The sequence below is a fragment of the Arvicola amphibius genome, chromosome 11 (genome assembly GCF_903992535.2).
Source record: "Arvicola amphibius chromosome 11, mArvAmp1.2, whole genome shotgun sequence".
NCBI lineage: Eukaryota > Metazoa > Chordata > Mammalia > Rodentia > Cricetidae > Arvicola > Arvicola amphibius.
Genome location: NC_052057.2, coordinates 109,617,776 through 109,634,111, shown reverse-complemented (window position 1 = coordinate 109,634,111; position 16,336 = coordinate 109,617,776). Strand labels below are relative to the sequence as shown.

The 16,336-nt window shown below is 46.0% G+C and overlaps 1 protein-coding gene across 1 annotated transcript in view; it reads left to right on the top strand.

Annotated features, from left to right (window-relative positions):
- Positions 1–16,336, top strand: part of Susd1 (sushi domain containing 1) — a 119,621-nt gene that overhangs the window by 45,709 nt on the left and 57,576 nt on the right. Inside the window, 4 exon segments of the mRNA XM_038348122.2 lie at positions 1,254–1,282; positions 1,284–1,425; positions 11,477–11,574; positions 13,084–13,270. Of these exon segments, the coding sequence (XP_038204050.1) occupies positions 1,254–1,282; positions 1,284–1,425; positions 11,477–11,574; positions 13,084–13,270 (456 nt within the window).

Here is a 16,336-nt window from a genome sequence, read left to right as displayed (position 1 = left end):
TTAAACTCTTATTCTTCCTGCCTTCCCTTCCTGGGTGCTGGGCTTATAGACAGGACACCACACCTAACACCCAATTCTCTTTTGATAAACATTTGAGTGGCTTCTGATGTTTCAATATGAAAGACAGAATGGCATAGTGATTCATATTTATTTGCTTGCTTTGTCTTTTTTTTTCTGAAATGATTAAAAAAAGGGGGGGGGGACCCAATAGGATGTTGACAAAGTAGGCTTAGGTCTGAAAGGTGAACCCCATCACCGAAGTCATCCCAATCAGTGAACTTTAAAGAAGAGAATGAAATAAAGCTCAGAGGCCATGAGCAATGTCTGCAGCCAGAGGACAGGGGGAGGAGGGTAAGAAGTGATCTGTTCATCCAACAAGTGTTTGGTTTTGGAGACAGTGTTTTGCTCTGCAGCCCAGGAGGGTCCTTCAACGTCCAGCCTCCCTACTTCAGCCCCCTAAGCGTTGGGCTTACAAGTATTTATTAAGTCAAAATATTATTAGATTCTTTTGTGTTTTTGTCAGAAAAGACATACAGAACATTTTTGAAAGTTGAAAGTGTCTGACTGATGATGACTGCCTTTTGTTCTGAGGTCTGGTTTGGATGGACTAAGCTGGTGACGTCATGCTCTTTCTTTCCCATAACGTTCTGTGCAAATAGGTCCACTGTCTTTTAAAGCTGCAGAAGAGAGACTCCATATCAGTCCAATACTTTCTGATCTGTCTGTCTCTCTACAAGTGTCGTTTGCCCATGAGAATTGCCTGTAACTTGAATGTAGGAAGATAGGCCCTTCTGCTTTGCTTTGCTTATAAGAGTGTCAGGATTTTATAATATTTTACGTACTATCCAGTTTAATAACATTGCAACTATCGCCAACTCAAGAGTTAATGACCTGAAGATGCAGATGAAAAGTTCTACAGAACTTTTCGTATGTAAATAACCCTAAGATGTAGTATTTCATAGACAAGGAGCTCTATACGTAAGCCATCTCATAATTCGAGTTCTATTGTTTCTTTTTTCTGGTTTCACTTTGAAAAGTTTATTAAATCCAGGCATACCAGTTTCCTGTACTTTCTGAACAACCCTCAATTTATAATAATTATATTTGAAGTTATTTAAGGGAGTTTGTATTTTCTCTTTCCCCAGACAATGGGCCCTGTCATCATGAAATGCTCGCTTCTGAGATTCTCGTTGTGGGCATGGAAGGCAGGGCTCATCACAGGTGTCCTGTTGCCCTCTCGTTGCAGAGATCAGCCTGTGGCAGCCCTCCCGAAGTCCAGAATGGCCATTTTGGTGGGGAATCCCACCTCCAGCCTGGGCAGTGTGGCTCACTATGTCTGTCAGGAGGGCTTCGAGAGTCCTGGAGAAAAGATCACTTCTGTTTGCACAGAGAAAGGCTGGAGTGAAATCACTTACACATGCACAGGTACAGATTCTGTTCTGACTAGGCCCTCTACCTGGGAACGCAACAGCAGGAGGGTGGAGCATAAGCTGCCTCCCTATGGCTTGTGCCTGCCTCTGCCTTTTGCTTGGGTGGGCACTTGGCTTTAGATTTACCAGCTTAATCTTGATGGTTTAGAAGGCAGATTGGGAAAATAAGTTATACAGCGAAATTTATGTCTTCTTTTAAAATACCATAATTTAATTCTTATGTTTTTTTGCCTTCTCTCCTTAACCAACTAAGAAAATCTATGAACCATTTTCTCATATTCTTAACACATTTTGGCGTGACAGCTTTTCAGGCAAAGGATGGCAAGTGCAAGGAACTTAAGTTTTATTTGTATCAAAACACAAAAAACAAAAAAAAAATGTATTACATTGGTTCTTCTTCACTATGCAATTCATTGGTATTATGTATATATTCTTTATTGCATAATCAATCTCCAGAACATCTTTAAAAACTGGAGTTTCCTCTTCCTTACCCCCGCCCCATAGACCCTGGCACCTTCTCTTCCTGCTTTCCTATCTCATAGGAATTTGATTACTTTAGGCATTCCATAAAAGTAGACTCATATGGTACTGGAGTTGTTTGTTGTTGTTAGTTTGTTTGTTTTTAGCTTTACTAATTTCACTTGCCATAATCCTCTGCCCCCTGCCCCCTGCCCCCCACTCCCTGCCCAGGCAGGGTTTCTCTGTGTAGTTCTGGTTATCCTGAAACTCACTTTGTAGACTAGGCTGTTCTAGATAGAACTCACAGAGATGCACCTGCCTCTGCCTCTTGAGTGCTGGGTTTAAAGGTGTGTGTACTAACACCACCACCCAGCTTTAGCATACTTTTTGTCCCCCTTTGGTTTTTTTTTTTTTTTTTTGAGACCAGGTTTCTCTGTAGCTTTGGAACCTGTGCTGGAACTAGCTCTTGTAGACCAGGCTGGCCTCGAACTCACAGAGCTTCACCTGCCTCTGTCTCCCAAGTGCTGGGATTAAAGGCGTGCACCACCACCACCCGGCTAGCATACTATTTTTAAAGCACACCAACAACATTGGATATATCGTTTTCCTTACTTTTAAAAGGTGAGAAACATTCTACATACATATGTGTCTGTATTACTTATATTATTTATACTAATCTATGTTCTACTTCATGTCTGGTTGCCTCTCCTCTATGTCTGATTTGCCCCTCATCTTCCCAGAGTTCCCCTGTCTCTGCCCAGAAGTCCTGTCTATCCTCTCCCGCCTAGTTATTGGCTGTTTGGCTCTTTATTAAACCAATCAGAAGGTGCCTTGGCAGAGACACATCTTCCCAGTGTCGGGAAAGATTATCCCCTGTCAACTCTACAGCTTTAGTTATGTTTTTCTTTCGTGTGTGTGTGTGTGTGTGAGTGTGTGTGTGAGTGTGTGAGAGTGTGTGTGTGAGTGTGTGAGAGTGTGTGTGTGAGTGTGTGAGAGTGTGTGTGTGAGTGTGTGTGTGTGTGTGAGAGTGTGTGTGTGAGTGTGTGAGAGTGTGTGAGAGTGTGTGTGTGAGTGTGTGAGAGTGTGTGTGAGTGTGTGTGTGAGTGTGTGTGTGAGAGTGTGTGTGTGAGTGTATGTGTGTGAGTGTGTGTGTGAGTGTGAGAGTGTGTGTGAGTGAGTGTGTGTATTTATGCAGGGGCAGTTGTACATGTGAGTGCAGAGAATGGAGATGTACTCGGAGGCCAGAAGTCAACCTCAGACATTGTTGCTCTGGACCCATCTACCTTATTATTATTTGTTTGAGACGGGGTCTCTCATTGACTTAGAGATCATCAATTTGAACAAGCTGGCTGTCCAGTGAACCCCAGGGATTTGTCTGTATCTGTCTTCTTAGCACCAGGACTATAAAAGTAGGCCACTGTGCCCTACTTTTTCTATTAGAGTTCTAGGTGCCAACCTTAGGTCCACTGAGCCATTTCCCCATCCCTGAGAGACAGAAGTTTGATGGTCTCTCTCCTACCCATCCATTCATCCCAAAGGTAATCTCTTCAGTGTGCACTATGTGTGAAACACTCCTTTTTTGGAATTTGTGGTAGAAGAATCAGACCTCTCCCCAAGGACATGCATGTTCACATGTTCTTGTAATGTTTTGTAGAGAAATTCAAACCATCACAGACTGCTGAAGTCTGTGGGTAAAGAATCCTCAGAGTAGGCAGAAAATTCTTACGTTCAGCTATCTCCATCTTAAATGCAAAAGAGGCAGGCTAGAGAGTGGGGAGAAAACAGAAGATGAGAACTGACAACTCTATACTAGCTTCTGGAGCTGCCTCACTGGCTGAGCAAAGAAGCAAGGCTAAGCCTGTAGCAAAGACCAAGGACTCCAGGCGCTTCTGGTTTCCCTAAGACCAAACTGAGCCAGACAGGTGGTCTCTGTCACAGCCCCGCAGCAGCTCCAAGACTTAAAGGTAAAGCAGCTTTCCCTAGGAATCGTTTGGTAAGAGAGGAGGGGGATAGCTGTGGCCTCTTCCGTTTGCTGCCTCTCAAGGTCCTAGGCTGCCACCGTTCAGAATTCAGTGGGGGCACAAGGATTAGTCACTACACGAGAAACCAGGAGACCTGCATGGGGCCCAGTAAGCTATTAATTAGCTGATCCTTGTACAGCGCTTTGAAGAACAAACATGTTATGTAACCGCTAATTATAATTACTGTCCTCAGCCTTCCACCTCTTGCTAAGGCTGGGGCTCCAGCTGCAGCTGTGGCATGGGCTTTGATTGAAGGAGAGAAAAAGGCATTCTCCCTGGGAGCTAGGCTCTCTCTGTGAGGAGGCTGTGTGCCCTCCATCAGGCCTGGCGGCTCAATTCGATTTTCACAGATAAAGGGAATGATTTACATGCTGATTAATTCATGGAAGGGAAGGCTGGAGAAGCTTCTGGAAAAGCGAGAGATGCTGGTTATCATGGCTCTTGCTTCGCTGCCCCCTCTTCTCTTTTCTTTCCCGTTTTTCATCAACGTCTTTATCCCCCCATCCTGATTCCCCCTGTGGATTTTGTATTTCCTTCACTCAGGGTTCACGCTTAGCTTCTTTCCCATCTTCACCCTTCCCGTTCTCACTGCCTGTACCCCTCTTCCTGTACTTCCGCGTTTAATTCCAGGCTGGGTGGAGCGAATTATCTGTACACAGATTGTTTTTATTTACTGTAAGATATTTTTGGAGCCCCCAAGCCTCTGCATTAGTGGCATGGATTTGTAATGTTTTTCACTGAGTATGAATTCTAATAAGATGGTCGGATTTTTTTTTTTTTTTCTTCTCCTCTCAGGCCGGTTTGAACTGGAAATTCCAGACAGCTGGGAATTAGGCAAGTACTTTAGTGTCTGGAAAAACCCGAGGTGGAAGCTTCACGTTAGTGAGTCAGTTTACTTCAAGATCAAAGAGGCCGATTCATTCTTGATAAGGCTGTCCCCGGCTTCCATTCTGCCCAGGTCATTTAGCTTTTATGTTCAGAGTCTGGGTTAATAATTACAAGGTTAACCCTCCACGTTCTGTCCCTCCACCCCTCCATGCTCTTTGGGGAGTAATGGCGCTGTTGAAACAGAGTCTGCCCATCCGCTAGGATCTTTTCTACGTCCCATAACTTCCCGGTTACGACTGCAAATGCTCCCAAGCTCCTGTTACCCTGTGTCCCTCCTTGGTTGTCAACCCTCCTCGTCAGTCCAGTGTGTGCTCACTTGCAGCTCTCTCCATTTTAAATGGACAAGAAAGGCTGGCTGGGGTCAATGGGCACATTACTGTAATAGACACACAGCTGCATTGGGTCTGAATACGTGTGTAATATCTGCACTGCCAACATCATGGCTCTGATCACCGAACACCAGCTTGCACGCCCAGGGTTCTCTTGGGAGGCTTTAATGCTTGACTTCATTTCGTTCTCACAGGAAACCTGTAAAGCAAGTATTTTCATTTCACAGCTGAGTGATCTGAGACTCGCAGAGGTTAAGCAATTTTCTTAGGGTCGTTCTGTAACTAGGACTTGATGGAGTTAGGATTTGAACTCAAGTCTGAGAGTCCTGGAATCCCACACTTTCCTGTTCAGGTCCTTCCAAGCTTGAATTATTTGCATAACATCCTGATTATCTTTGACATAACTAAACATTTATTTACATAGCTTGTTTTTAAAAATAATATATACACACATACGTATAGTATATATGTACACATATACATACATACATATATATATATATATATATATATATATATATATTCACACATTTTACACACACACACAGGCACATTTGGGATGGAGTTTTGCTGTGTTGCTCAGGCTGGTTTTAAACTCTTGTTCTCAAGAGACCTACCTGCCTTAGTCTCTCAAACAACTCATTCTATAGACATATATCGCCATGCCGGTTGTGGTGGTTTGAAAGAAGATGGCCCCCAAAGGGAGTGGCACTATTAGGAGGTATGGCCTGGTTGGGGTAGGTATGGTCTTGTTGGAGGAAGAGCCTCACTGTGGAGGCGGACTTTGAGGTCTTTTGTTTTAGCTTTGCTCAGTGTCACGATCGACTTTGTCGCCTGCAAGATGTCAGACTTTCAGCTACTTCTCCAGCATCGCGTCTGCCTACACACTGCCATGCTCCCTGTCACGATAATAATGGACCGAACCTCTGAAACTGTAAGCGACCCTCCCCAGTTTAATATTTTCTTTATAAGAGTGACTGCGGTCATGGGGTCTCTTCACAGCAAGAGAAACCCCAAGACACCTGACAGATATTTAAGTTTGTAGTTTTAATATAACAACCAAGAATTCTTTGTAGTATGGGGTATATCATGACTTTGATGAGCTAGATGTGTTTTTCCCAATGTGCACAAAAAATTAACACCCGACGAACATATAAATGTTTATTCAAATGCCACAAAGAAATGCACCATACACCTTGTAATTCACTTTTACCCATGTTACATGACTTCAACTTAGGACTTAACACACAAAAAGGGAAGAATTAGATTGTTCATAACCAAACCTTGTAGGACCCTTCTCTTTGTCAAATCGGAGATGCCTATTTGTCCTGCAACTGGACAGAACCAAGGCCTGCTCTTTCTACATCTGCCCAAGGTCAAACCTGGAGTCTCAGTTCAGCAAGGACAAAAGATAAAGGGAGGGAGGTTGACCTTGCCCCTGGGCTTTAAGGACACGCTACACCCTACCTGTACTGGGTGAGGAAGCTGAGTGAGACTGGAGGCTGCTTTTAAGAAAGAGACACCCCTTGCTTCCCTTCCCCAGCACGCTTTTAGCCACTCCCCTTTCTCTTCCCTGCACGCTTTTAGCCACTCCCCTTTCTCTTCCCAGCACGCTTTTAGCCACTCCCCTTTCTCTTCCCTGCACGCTTTTAGCCACTCCCCTTTCTCTTCCCAGCACGCTTTTAGCCACTCCCCTTTCTCGTCCCTGCACCGCCCTTGTTTCCCAGGTCTCTTGAGCAGCGGCGTTTCTCTCACCGAGCCCCTCTCTATGACCTACTTCTATGTCTCTCTTTCACTGCCTGTGTCTTCCGCTCACAGATCCATGGCTTTGAAGGCTGTTTGACCGTTGGACGGCCAGCAGACAGCTCGTATCCAGCGCCCTCAAACCAGTCCATCGCCCATCGCTGCTCTGCCTCCTCTCGTGTTTCTTTGGAGAGCAGTGAAGGGTGATTCATTCAGACCCTTGAGCACAGAGGCTGGCTGTCAGCCAGGTCTCCTCTCTGTTTCTGCTCCGTCACCTCCCATTCATCTCCTTCAGAACTGTTTTTTGTTTCATAATACAGTACCCCGATTTCATGTCCTAACCTCTTGTCTGAGTATCTGCTTCAGTTTAAAGCCTCTCAGCAGTGGGGTGTAATGCATCTAATTGTGTGTCCCGTCTCAGTCCCTCACGCTGTCTGGCCCTCAGAGGTTTCTTAACACCCACGCCTCAAGTCTATAAAATGGACTCGGTGATGGCTAGTCATCAGGATATTTTGAACGTTAAAGTCCTGTCCCCACTTTCTGGTTCATAGTTATAACTCAATAAATGTTCGCTCTTTCTTATTGTTTTTATTATTGCTTCTTATGACTGCTGGGAAAATGAGATCAAGTCTGTCAAGAGCAGTCTGAGCCTGATATATAGTTGTCATTGAGTAAACAGTATTATATTCTATTTTATGACCTCCGGTTCTTCTGCGCTCGAGTGCTTCCTTCCAAATGGAAAACTGGCCCTCTTGTTATCCTGCAGCTTGTCTCTGTTTGGAGCAGTGTGCCTTTAATCCAGCAAGCAAGCCCGTCTCCAGTCCCCTCCTGTGCATCCTCTGCTGCCTCACTTCTGTACCAACCTGTCGTCTCCCCCTCACCACTTGCTCTAGAGCATGGTATTCAGACCCGTTCTTTCTGCTCACACGTCCTCCCTCCCCTGCAGCCATTTATCTACCGAGGCTGCGCTCTCCCTGAAACTGAATTTCTCGGGGTCCTCCAGTGAGAGCTGCTGCTATCTTCCTGTTCTGTGCCCTTCAGTATTTGTGTGGAGCCCGTGATAATGCAATCTGCCTGCATCTGTGTTTGCTCCTTTGGCTGGGCAATATGTTCCTTGAGGGAAGAACGGAGGTGGAGTCTTCCTCACGGGTAACAATTCTGTAGGTTGTGAGCAGTGAATGAAGAAGAGGCCGCTTCAAAGACTTCCCTACATGGTTTTCTTCTTTTCTTTTTTCCCTTCTTTTCAATTTCTTTTCTTTTAAGATTTTTTTTTTATTTGTTATGCCGACAGCGTTCTGCCTGCATGTATGCCTGCAGGCCAGAAGAGGCCACCCGATCCCATTGTGGATGGTTGTGAAGCAGCATGTGGGGTGCTGGGAATTGAACTCGGGACCTCTGGAAGAACAGCCAGTGCTCTTAACCTCTGAGCCATCTCTCTAGCTCCTCTTTTCAATGCCTATGACGTCTGTTTAGTTATTTGTGTGTAGGTGTTTCATGCATGCCACTGTGCACATGTGGAGGCTGGAGGACAACTTAGGGGGTGTATTCTCTCCTTAGGGGTTCGGGATCAAACTCAGGTCATCAGGCTTGCTGGCAAGCTCTTTTACCCATCTTGTGAGCCTGTGTGTGTTTTTCAGTTATAGGCAAAGTTAGAATTAGTGTGCAAGAGTCGTAGTTTCAAAGGGCAGCACTATTAAAAAAAAGTCTTTTTACCTTGCTTGTAGGTTCTCGGTGGGAAGAGTCACCAACTCTGCTCAGCTACTCTTTGGGGTGGAATATCTGGCATCTCTATAATCAGATCTGGGTCCCATCTGTGCAGAGCATGGCACAGGCTAGAGGCAGATGGCAGCTTTGAGATGTCATTTGCAGTTGTCATAGTGAATGAGCAAAAAGGAAGAACAAGAAAGGAAACCCTTTTCCAATCTCTGCTTGGGTGACACAGGCGCCCCAAATAGGAAGGCTGTTTGCTTTATTGGCAATCAGGGAGAAGATGGGGAGAGAGATACTTCTGTTTCCTCTTTACCAGCTGCTGAGTTATTATCTGAAGGTCGTGTGAGTGAGCGGAGAGGCTGAGAGTTCTGGGGCTTGGAAGGATAGCAGCAGAAGTGGTCAGTATACTTGAAGTTTATTCAGGCTGGTACTCGGGTACCAGCGTCACCTTTGCTGCCCGAGGAGGTGAGCCAACAAGGTCATTACATTACGTCTCCTTGCTTATTCATGCTGGCAACTGGATTCTTTTTTTTTTTTTCCCCTCACATTCTCTGTGTTCCAAAGAGAATCACTGACATGGGATCCTATGGGTTATTTTAGCCTTCATTGCAGATATTCTGATATCTCTGCAGAAATTATCATTGTCTTCTCTGCCTCCTCAGCTTAGTCTCTCTTCTTGACAGACAGTTTGGATTCACCCCCAAAACAGGTGCAGCTGGACGTAGAATCTAGATAATGCCAAGTAGACCAGGTGAATTTGTCTTTGGCTCTGTACAAGAAAACTGAGTTAGCTCTGCAGGTTTTAAAATTCAGGCTCTTTTTTCCTCTTGGTGGTTAAGAAGAGATTTACTGTAGGGAAGGGGCAGGAGCTAGTTAGGGGAATGTTATCGCCCCAGGTAAAGGAATTATAGTTCTCACTTACACACACACACACACACACACACACACAGATGCACGCACGCATGGGTGCACGGCCAGAGGTCAACCTTGGATATTGTTCCACAGGAGCCATCTGTTTCACTGTTTTTATTTTAATGTGTCTGTGTGGGTGTGCTGTGGTTGCTGGTGCCTGGGTCAAATCCCCTGGAGCTAGAGTTATAGTTGTGAATGGTCTGATGTGGGTGCTGGGAACCAAACTTGGGCTTTTGAAATGAGGTCTTTCACTGGTGTGGAGAGCACCTCCTAAATGGGATGGGGATCCAGCAGCCGCCACCTTCCTAGAGTTGGGTTATAAGCAGGCAACACCAGGCTTAGTTCTGGGCCTTGCTCCGGCCTCCGTGAGTGGAACACCAGCAATATCCAGTGACCCATCAGACTAACCATAGCAAAGAAGCAAGCAAGCAAACAAACAAGCATGGGTTCTGAGGACCAAACCCAAGCCCTCGTGCTTATGAGGCAAACAGCTTTCTCACTTGTCTTGATGCAGGCCTTACCTTGAATTTCTCCCAAAACCAGAACCAGGAGTTTGTATTATTATGTGATGGGGAGTAAAATTCCAGGAAGCTGGACTGGGGGCCAAGAGGGGTAATAAGGGAAAGAAAGAACCAGTGTGAAGATGCCATAATGTCCTGGTCTCCCCTTGGTAGGTGGGACTTCTCGCCTGCTGGTACAGCATTCTGAAAGGCTGTGGAAACTCAGTCATTAGGACAGTTGCCTCCAGGGAGAAAAGAGCAATGACTGGGTCTGGGCCACAGGCTCCTCTCCCGGTCCGGGCTGCCTGTGCTGGACTGCGTGAGCCTCAGCAAGGAAGCCCCAGATCAGTCACATCGTCCAAGACAGAGCAGGGCTGGCGCACACCAGACTCAGGAGCCTATGAGATGTCTGCCTCCAGGAGAGCTTGAACAGGGCCGTGGAATAGTCTTTCTCCTTTGGGTGAAATGAGAATTCTTCTCTCCAGGGATGAAAGTGAAATGCCTAACTTAAAAGTGTTGTTTTGTTCCCCCCCTTTTTGATTTGATGGTAAAAGAAATTGCTTTAATTTCCTTTAATCATTCATTTCTGTTATACAGAAACGCATATCAACCTTCTGTCCCTCAACCTTGCTGAGCTCTTTTCTTGGCTTTCGTGTTTTTTTTCTTTTTTAAGTTTTAATCCCTTCAGAGTGTATGCAAATAAGATCATGCCATTTGCAAGTAGAAATGGTTTTAAATATTTATAGGCAATTTGATTTTAAGAAATGAAAAGGTAGGTTTTCTCCATACCACACTGGCTGGCAGGGTCCATGGGGAACTGTCACTTAAGGGAACTCTTGTGTTTTCCCACATTGCTGGATTCATCACATGGAAAGAGATGCAGGTTATTTAGATGAAGCAGAACCCAGAGAAATCATGGCTTCTCACTAGACCAGGATTACGTAGTTTCTGCTAGCAGAATCCCAGGGTGATCAGGGACTCTATGGAGAATTTACTCAATTCATCCCAAGCTTCTCCTGAGGAGTCACCCTGCATGGTGACACGCACCATTTTCCTTTTGGGAACAGCAGTCTCTCGAATGACTGCCTACCACCCAGGGTAAGATGAGGAAGGCAGACTCCCGCGACTTCCCCGTGTGGCTTTAAGGAAGCTGCGAATCCGATCGGTTCTGGACTTGCTCCAGCCTACCTGAAGGAAGGAACACCAATGGCATCCAGTGGCCCATCAGGCTAATCACAGTTGGAGCTCTTCCCCACTCTCAGGCAGTAATCTTTTTTCTTTCTCTGCCTGGCCAGGCAGTGGGCCAGGCTCATTCATGAGGAGCCATCTGGGATCGCTCAGACTGCTCACTTCTGCGTCTGAGTCAGAGCGTGACCGGGGAGCAGGGAGACACCAGCTGGACAGATGCCCCGCGTCCGCCAGGATTCTCCCAGAGCCCACTGGTACAGCTCATGAGTCAATTCTTTTCTCTTTTTCTATTCTAGAAATAATGGTCGAAATTCATGATGTGTCTGTGTTTAATGACAGCTGTGTGAGGTGGCATATAAGCCCAGAAAGCATAACCTCTAAGATTATGTACATGGTAAGTAACGTGAGCTGCTTCCCCTCCTAATGCAGAAGTGTGAGCCAGAAGGACGTGGCCTACATGGGAACTTCACCCCCTCCGACACACACACACACACACACACACACACACACACACGCCCCCCCCACGCATGCACACACACACACACACACACACCCCGCTCTGCCGCCTCCCTTCCTCCCTTCAGCTGTCTTTTGCTTCCTTCAGCCATATAAAGTGAAGCGCATAATAACATTGCAAATGTAAAATAACAAGCTCCAGCTATTTTAACTCATGAAGCAGCATGGTTAATCACTTGGTGTAAAAGTCTTGCTTGGCTATTCCTTGCATATTCAAGTCTGGGTAAACTTCCTTCATTTTGTAAACTCTCTTGGGATACCCTCTTAAGCAAAATTTTCAGTTAGCACCAACACAAAGCTAAGACGGGTTTAGAAGATACTGTTAACCTCCTTTTATTAGAAAAGGATGTTTTTCTTTAATGGGTCTTACATGCTATCATCTCACAAGTAACCATGAAGGTAAAATGATGATGTTTCTGTATCTAGGAACAACCACCAAATTATACCGTTTAATGCTGCTGTCAACCAACTGTATGGTTTGAATGAGAGATGGGAAGACCAGGCTAAATGTTTTCTCGCTCCAGCACCCTTTTTTTTTAAAAAAAAAAAAAGTGAATGGAATTTTTAATATATCCGCATATTTTATGTCTAACGGATACGTCATCCAACAGAATGTGGATGTAGGCCACGCATTTATGTTTGGCATCCTTATAGGGCTTGTTTCCAAGTGCTTATCCTTTCTCCCCCAGCAGGCTGGAAGCATATGCTGAATTGGTGCTAGGACCTCCTTTTGTTGTTGGTCATTTTGTTATGGTTATGCTGTCCTACATTATGATCACCTGGCAGAATGAATCCAGGCAGTATCCTGTCCCTTTAAAAGACAAGCTCCGCCCACTCCCTCCTTCCCTCCCTCCCTCCCTCCCTCCCTCCCCCCCCCCCCTCTCTCTCTCCTTCTGAAGAGGCGGCTCTCCCCCTCCTTTTCTCTCTCCTCCTCTCTTTTTCTGTTTTCTGTCTCCCTCTTTCTCTCTCTGTCTCTCTATCTCTCCCTTCCTCCCCACTACCCTCCCAAACCTGCCCAATACCCTCTTCCTAAATAAAACTTCATACTCCCCAAACTCTCTCTGCATGTTGTATTCTGTTTCCCACACAGTTCTTCAAACTCCACGGAACCTGTGAAGGTCCCAACTCACCCCGAAATCTTCCACGTTTGTGGTCGGGAGAGCACTCCAAATAGAGTTGTCACTTCTGTCACAGCTTCGGAGCCCTTGGTCCCTGGGATGATTCCATCTTGTCCTCAGGTCCCTCATGGCAGAGCCGGCCCTCTCTCTCCTCCCTGGTTACACAGTATCTGAAATGGGACGGCAGAGGAAACAGTGCAGAGTACCACAAAGTCTCTGTCGTTCTGACCCAAGTCATGGTGGATCCTCTTGTCTTTCCTCTTCTAAAGATAAACATTGAAAGACAGCAGTGGAATGCTGTGGAATCTGCTCGCGAGGAGACAGTCAACGTGACCACGGACAGCAGGACCCCAGAAGTGTGCCTTCACCTCCAACAAGGTGCCAACTACACCGTGCGCATTTCTGCGGCCCCTCCCCTGCGCTCCCTGCCTGTCATCCTTGGTTTCCAGATGGCTGGTAGGTGGAAGGAAGTAGCATTTCCTCCTAGAGAATCCTGAGCAGAGGATGCGGGAAGCCAGCAGGGCAGGGGGTTTCAGCTGGTGTGAGTGAAGGGTTGAGGCTGTTCCGTGGGTGGAACCAGAGCAGAGCGGTAAGATCAGAAATTCTTATTCTCTTGTCATCCGGATGAGTGGCACTGGCGACTGTCTCTCAGCTGAGCCCCGAGGGAGGAGTGGGTGGTAACAGAAAGGACCAGATGCTGATGCCATGGGTTTGCAGGGGTACAGGGAGTAGAGGGGCTCACAGCTTACGTTTGCTAGGAAGCCCAACAGGCCTTTCTTTCCCTTGCTGAAGGAAGAGGAGGAACAGAGAGGCTGAAGGTCACCTTCGCAGCTACTGTGAGCGGCTCTGGCTGGGGAGTCAAGTCAAGAGTGGTTAAGTGGGAACAGGAGGTAGCCCTGGAGTGCAGAAAGGTCCGTGTTGGTAAATGGGGGGGGGGGGGTGGACCCAAGGGAGGTTTAAGAAGTAGGAGTAGGAGCCAGGCGTGGTGGTGCACACCTTTGATCCTAGCGCTCTGCTCTGTAGGCAGAAGTAAGGGGACTTCTGTGAGTCTAAAGCCAGCGTAGTTGAATCGTGAGTTTCAGGCTGGCCAGGGTTACATAGTGAAACTCTGTCTAAAAGGATGAGGGGGAGGAATAAGGACTGGGTGGAGGCTCAGGGAATAAGGACTGGGTGGAGTCTCAGTCGGTAAAGTGCTGTGCGCACAGGACAAGGACCCTGAATTTGGATTCCCAGCAGACATGTTGAAAGCCTTGAGCAGCTATGCATCTGAAATCTCAGCACCGAGAGACAGAAGGATCCCTGGGGCTTGCAGACCAGCCAGTCCAGCCAAATCAGTAAGCTCCAGGCTATTGAGAGACTGTCTCAAAACAATAAACAGTTTAGGATCCCCAGGATACAAGTGTTGCCCTCTAGCTCACATACATGTACACACACACACAGACACGCACACACACACACACACACACACACACACACGTACAAACACATGCAAACACAAGCATGTATGCAAAAAAATAGGAATAGGCCACTGCATGTAACTGTCACGGGATTTAAGAATATGACACAGTTAGAAGTTGTATGGGCCTCTGAACTCAGATGGTCTGGCTTGTGCAGAAAACTCTTTGCCAACTAAGCTGTCTCCGCAGATCAAGTCAATTCCTTTTTACAAAGAGGCTTCAGGGACTGAGAGATGACTCAGTACTGTACTTGGAGAGGGTTGGTTCCCAGCACCCATGTGGCAGCTCACAGCAATCTGGAGATCCAGTTCCAGGAGATCCAATGTTCTTTTCTGGCCTCTGTGGTCACTCATACACATAAGCACAAAACCAAAAACAAGTATTTAATTAAGAATAGAATTTGTATTAAAGAGTACTTTATAGAGAAACTTTGGGCAGCAGTTGGTGCCATTTGTTATTTTTCAATGAGTCACTTTGTAACTAGTTGTTTGATGACCCATTGAGAAAATCGTTCTCAGATATTGCTGTTACCATGCACTGGGAGATGACAGTCTAAGACCAGAGAAAAGTAATAAAAAGGTTTCCCTATTGAAATAATATAAGAGCAGCTATGAAGTTAGACCTCTTTGGACTTTTTTTTTTAATTTTTTTTATGATTTATCTATCTTTATTTTATGTGCATTGGTGTGAAGGTGTCAGATTTCCTGGAACTGGATTTTCAGACAGTTGTGAGCTGTCATGTGGGTGCTGGGAATTGAACCCAGGTCCTCTGGAAGAGCAGTCAGTGCTCTTAACCGCTGAGCCATTTCTCCAGCCCCCTCTTTGGACTTTTTTAACATAACATTTTCATTGATTATTTGGAAATTTCATATTAGACACCCGATCACATTCCCTTGCCAGCCTTCCCAGGTCCACTCCCACCCTTCTGACCGCCCCTAAAACAGAAGAAGGGAAAGGGGGAGGGAAGGAGGGGAAAGGGGAGGAGGAGGGGGGGGAGGAGGAGGGGGAGAAGAAGGAGAAGGAGACGGAGACGGAGACGGAGACGAAGACGAAGACGAAGACGAAGAAGAAGAAGAAGAAGAAGAAGAAGAAGAAGAAGAAGAAGAAGAAGAAGAAGAAGAGGAAGAAGAAGATCAAGTCCAATTTGTGTTGCGCACATACTCACTGGAGCACGGTCAAACTCCCAGTGGCCAGCTCCTTAAAGAAAACTGAGTCTCCCTCATCCCCAACCCTGCCAGAGGCCATCAACTGTGAAGAGCTACATTTCAGCATCCCTATCCATCACAGTTTTTAAAGAGTTCGCTTCAATGGCTTTATGTCTACACTGTTTCTTTTATTTTAATTTTGGGCTGGGGATGGGGGAGAGAGATTGTCCCACAAGCCTTCTGTGTCTTCTGTTCTCAACTGTGAGTCTGCGGTCATTGGTACCACTGCAAAAGAAGCTTCCTTACCTTTGATAGTCAGAGGCAGCAAGGATCATAGGCTTCCACATGGTCTCTGGCGACAGTACAGACCACAGACATCAATATGGCTTCTGGTGGGTGGCCGCACAAATCCCGGGCAACTCCTGGCCTTTGGTGGTAACATGGACCACAGACATCAACAGCACCCTGGCCGCTGCAGCTCTTAGGACTCTTCAGGAATAAAGATTATTTTACTTCAGGTATATAATGTGAAGAAAAGATAAGAAATCGATATGTAATTAGGGAAACTAGTGAATGAACTCTCGTGGGCTTTTGGGGGTGTGTCTCCTTTTGAAGATGTCATTACAAGACTTCAGTCGCATTTGTCCCTGAGTCAGAATGACAGCTCCTTTTCCAAATACCTGACTACCCGTCACATGACTTTTCCATTAGGAAAAACGTGTGATCTTTGGAATCAGGTAGACCTGGGTTTCTATCTACCTTAACTGTTAGAGTTATGGCACAGGGAGGCATAGGGTACACAGGTATAGGTAAATCTGAACTTCAGGAAATTTATTTTCAAGATTCAATAAAAACAGTAGTCTGCATTGGGGTCTTGTAAATCCCCAAGTCAAATTTATCTTGAAGATGTACGTATAAGT